Here is a 3,103-nt window from a genome sequence, read left to right on the forward strand (position 1 = left end):
AGAGAGAGAGAGAGAGAGAGAGAGAGAGACAGACAGACAGACAGACAGAGAGACAGAGACAGAGACAGAGACAGAGACAGAGACAGAGACAGAGAGACAAAGACAGAGACCGAGACAGAGACACAGAGACACAGAGACAGAAACAGAAACAGAGAGACAGAGAGAGTAAGAGCGAGACACACACATGATGACATATTGCGGTTGAAAAGTTGTGAGCGGGAAAGTTAGGGAGATACAGGCTGTTTATGTCATATTACACCAATAAAGAGAAGCAAGTCGTCACGATAACGATTATTTATTGCGGCGAAAAGGTAAAACAGGTAAATAGACACAACAAAACGAAAGCAAAAGAAAGTAAGCCTAGTAAGTGACATCATTCAGCTTCCTGCTTTTTTGTGTCTTGTAGCAGCTATATTAGAATACTTTATTAGTCCCCCGGGGCAGTGCCACGGACTGAAGTGTCTTTAGGCCATTCCCAAAGGGGGGACATTTCTCGTTCAAGCACAGTAGAATTGTAAATGGGCTGATTCATGTCGCGCTCATAACTGTGCCTGATCTACAACAAGGAACTGCTCCTTTTTCTTTCCTAATCCTTACGATTGTCATTTTCCTCTACTTCTTTTGTATGTTTGTCACTCTTGTGACCTGCTATTTTCGGGGTGCCTTGATAGTTGAAGCAGACCTTGTGCTGTTGAAGCTAGAGAGAGGTGAGCAGAGTAAGTCTGATTCCCTGTAAAGACTTATCTGTTGACACCCACCGCTTGGCGCTCATATGACCTTATGCAGTTGTAAGAGCCGTAAAACCCTCTACTATATTAGAACACTTTATTAGACATTAAATTATCAATACACAAACCCTTTCCCCCTTCAAAAAGTCCTCATTTATGTGGCACATACCATCGCAAGTTCCCGTGAGGATGGGGTCGACCAGTGTATTCAAACCGTCAAATCCACTGACCTGGTAAACATGATTCGGGTTGCCTGGACACAGGAATGAAGTAGAAAGTTAACACAGACGTAAGATGAGATCACTTTGGATGCACACTGGGTGTGTGGATATTTGAGTGGTAAAATGGGTGGATAGATGGATAATTGGTCATTGGTCAAATGGATAGATGGATGGATGGATGGGTGGTTGGATGGACGGATGGACATATGGATGGATGGATGGATGAATGGATGGATGGATGGATGGATGAATGGATGGATGGATGGATGGATGGATGGATGGATGGATGGATGGATGGACATGTAGATAAATGAAGAATAAGCAGAGACACAGAAGGATGAATAGATAACTCATAGGAAAGGCAGATTCCACTCACCAGCAATGGCGTCCAACTCGGTCTTGTCCACGCTTGACCCGATACCAACTGCCAGCATCTCAATCCCAGCTCCCCGCGCCGCATCAGCCTGAGTCTTTGTGTTCTGGATGTTCGGAGATTTGCCGTCTGAAAACATATTAGTGCTCCAAATGTAGATATGTGAGGCAGCGTGGTGGCATCACGCTCTCATCAATTTTTGAGCATGTAGAGTTATTGGTATCATCTTAAAGCTTGTTCATTTGTCTTTATTTGGGCGAAAAGAATTATCCATTTATCTTGAATACAAGTCAAGATATTTGCGAATGAAGAGGGTGGGGGTCACCTGTTTTCAGAGGTAAGATTAGTGAGAAAATAGCCGCCAAAGATTAGTTATTTCCTCAGCTTAAGAGTCCGTGGTAACTGGAAATTTACATTTTGCGTGCCTTTAATCAACGTTTTTCAGAAAAACCCACACAGAAATGAGTTCTTTAATGGGCATGAAAGGTGTTGAGCCAAAAAACAAAAATTTGATAACAATTCACAAACCAGCAGAAAAATGCAAGTTTCTTCACTTTGATTATTTTGACGAGAGCCTGATTTCACCACGCTGCCTCACATATTATGTTTACGCCCCCATCGACATAGTAAAGTTAATTTAGAAGGTGAACTTCTGATCCTGCCTGTCAAGATTTACCTGGGCTGAGAGGGATACAACATCCCAGCATAAAGACCGAGATACCCGATAAAAATTCCTCCCCACAAGGAAATCGAACTCGGATCTCGTGCGTGCGAAAGCGAAGTACCTAACCCCTACACTACAGACGCCGGTATACAAACGTAGAAGGAATGATTTTGAGTGCAATGTAGTCATCTAGGTGGCATCACGAGAGAAAACGCTTCTTTTGAATAGAGATTTAAAAATAAAAGCTCTTTGTGTTGAGTTAAAATGGGGTGGGGGGTGGCATTGATTGGAAGTGCTGTGGGTATTTATAGGAAAACTAAACAGGATATCTACATGTTCCTATTTTTTCTCAAAGTGATAGTCAAAGTAGAGTAAGTGTTGACGGGGGCTAAAATGAAAAATGAGAGGATGGGTTGTTGAAGTAAATATTTTCAGATTTGTGACTATATTTGTTGTTGTATATGTGTGCATATGTATAGATGTGAGTACTCGAAAGAATAACACCCCTAGTCGAGAATCGAACTCACGTCTTCTGCAACAGCCAAAAAGAAAAGACTTAACTGCTACCCTAGAATTAGGAAGATAAACTAGAGCTTTAGAGAACAAGGAAAAAAGAAAACGAGAATGGGGTCATAATGTGTTGCCTGGCCCTTAATACGGGGTTCCCACTACGGCTGGGATCGGCCGATCGCCCCGACTCGATCGCCTCAAAAACAAACGTGTTTCATTTCAATTTCGGACGATCGAGTCGGGCGATCGGTTCTATCCACCCATAGTGGGCACCCCGTATTAGAATCATTGGCCTGACCTGTAATGACGATGCCGATCCTCGGCACACCAGATCGCGCGCCCATGGTGGCTGAGAACATCTGTTCCCTCATGTATTGGATGGCTTTTCCTGTCCTGGTGCCGCCCCCTAGGTATGGGATCTTATCAATTGCCCCGAGCGCAGAAAGTCTGGAGACGAGACGAAATATGATATTCTATCAGGGGTGTATTTGTAGAGTCATCAGCTAGCTATGTTTAAGTGCTGAGTCTACTGCAGTGACTATATTATGTCAGTTTGAGTTGTTCTCTCTCTCTCTTTCTTTCTCTCTCTCTCTCTCTCTCTCTCTCT

The 3,103-nt window shown here is 43.3% G+C and overlaps 1 protein-coding gene across 1 annotated transcript in view; it reads right to left on the reverse strand.

Moving 5' to 3' along the window:
* The window catches only part of LOC101862019 (collagen alpha-1(XII) chain), a gene marked incomplete at its 3' end in the record, with an annotated part of 5,630 nt that extends 2,572 nt beyond the window's left edge, over positions 1-3,058 (reverse strand). Inside the window, 3 exon segments of the mRNA XM_013080317.2 lie at positions 898-981; positions 1,326-1,451; positions 2,795-3,058. Coding sequence (XP_012935771.1) covers positions 898-981; positions 1,326-1,451; positions 2,795-2,867 — 283 coding nt within the window.
* Positions 3,059-3,103: the final 45 nt, after the last annotated feature.

This window comes from Aplysia californica, unplaced genomic scaffold (assembly GCF_000002075.1).
Source record: "Aplysia californica isolate F4 #8 unplaced genomic scaffold, AplCal3.0 scaffold00081, whole genome shotgun sequence".
NCBI classification, from domain to species: Eukaryota; Metazoa; Mollusca; class Gastropoda; order Aplysiida; family Aplysiidae; genus Aplysia; species Aplysia californica.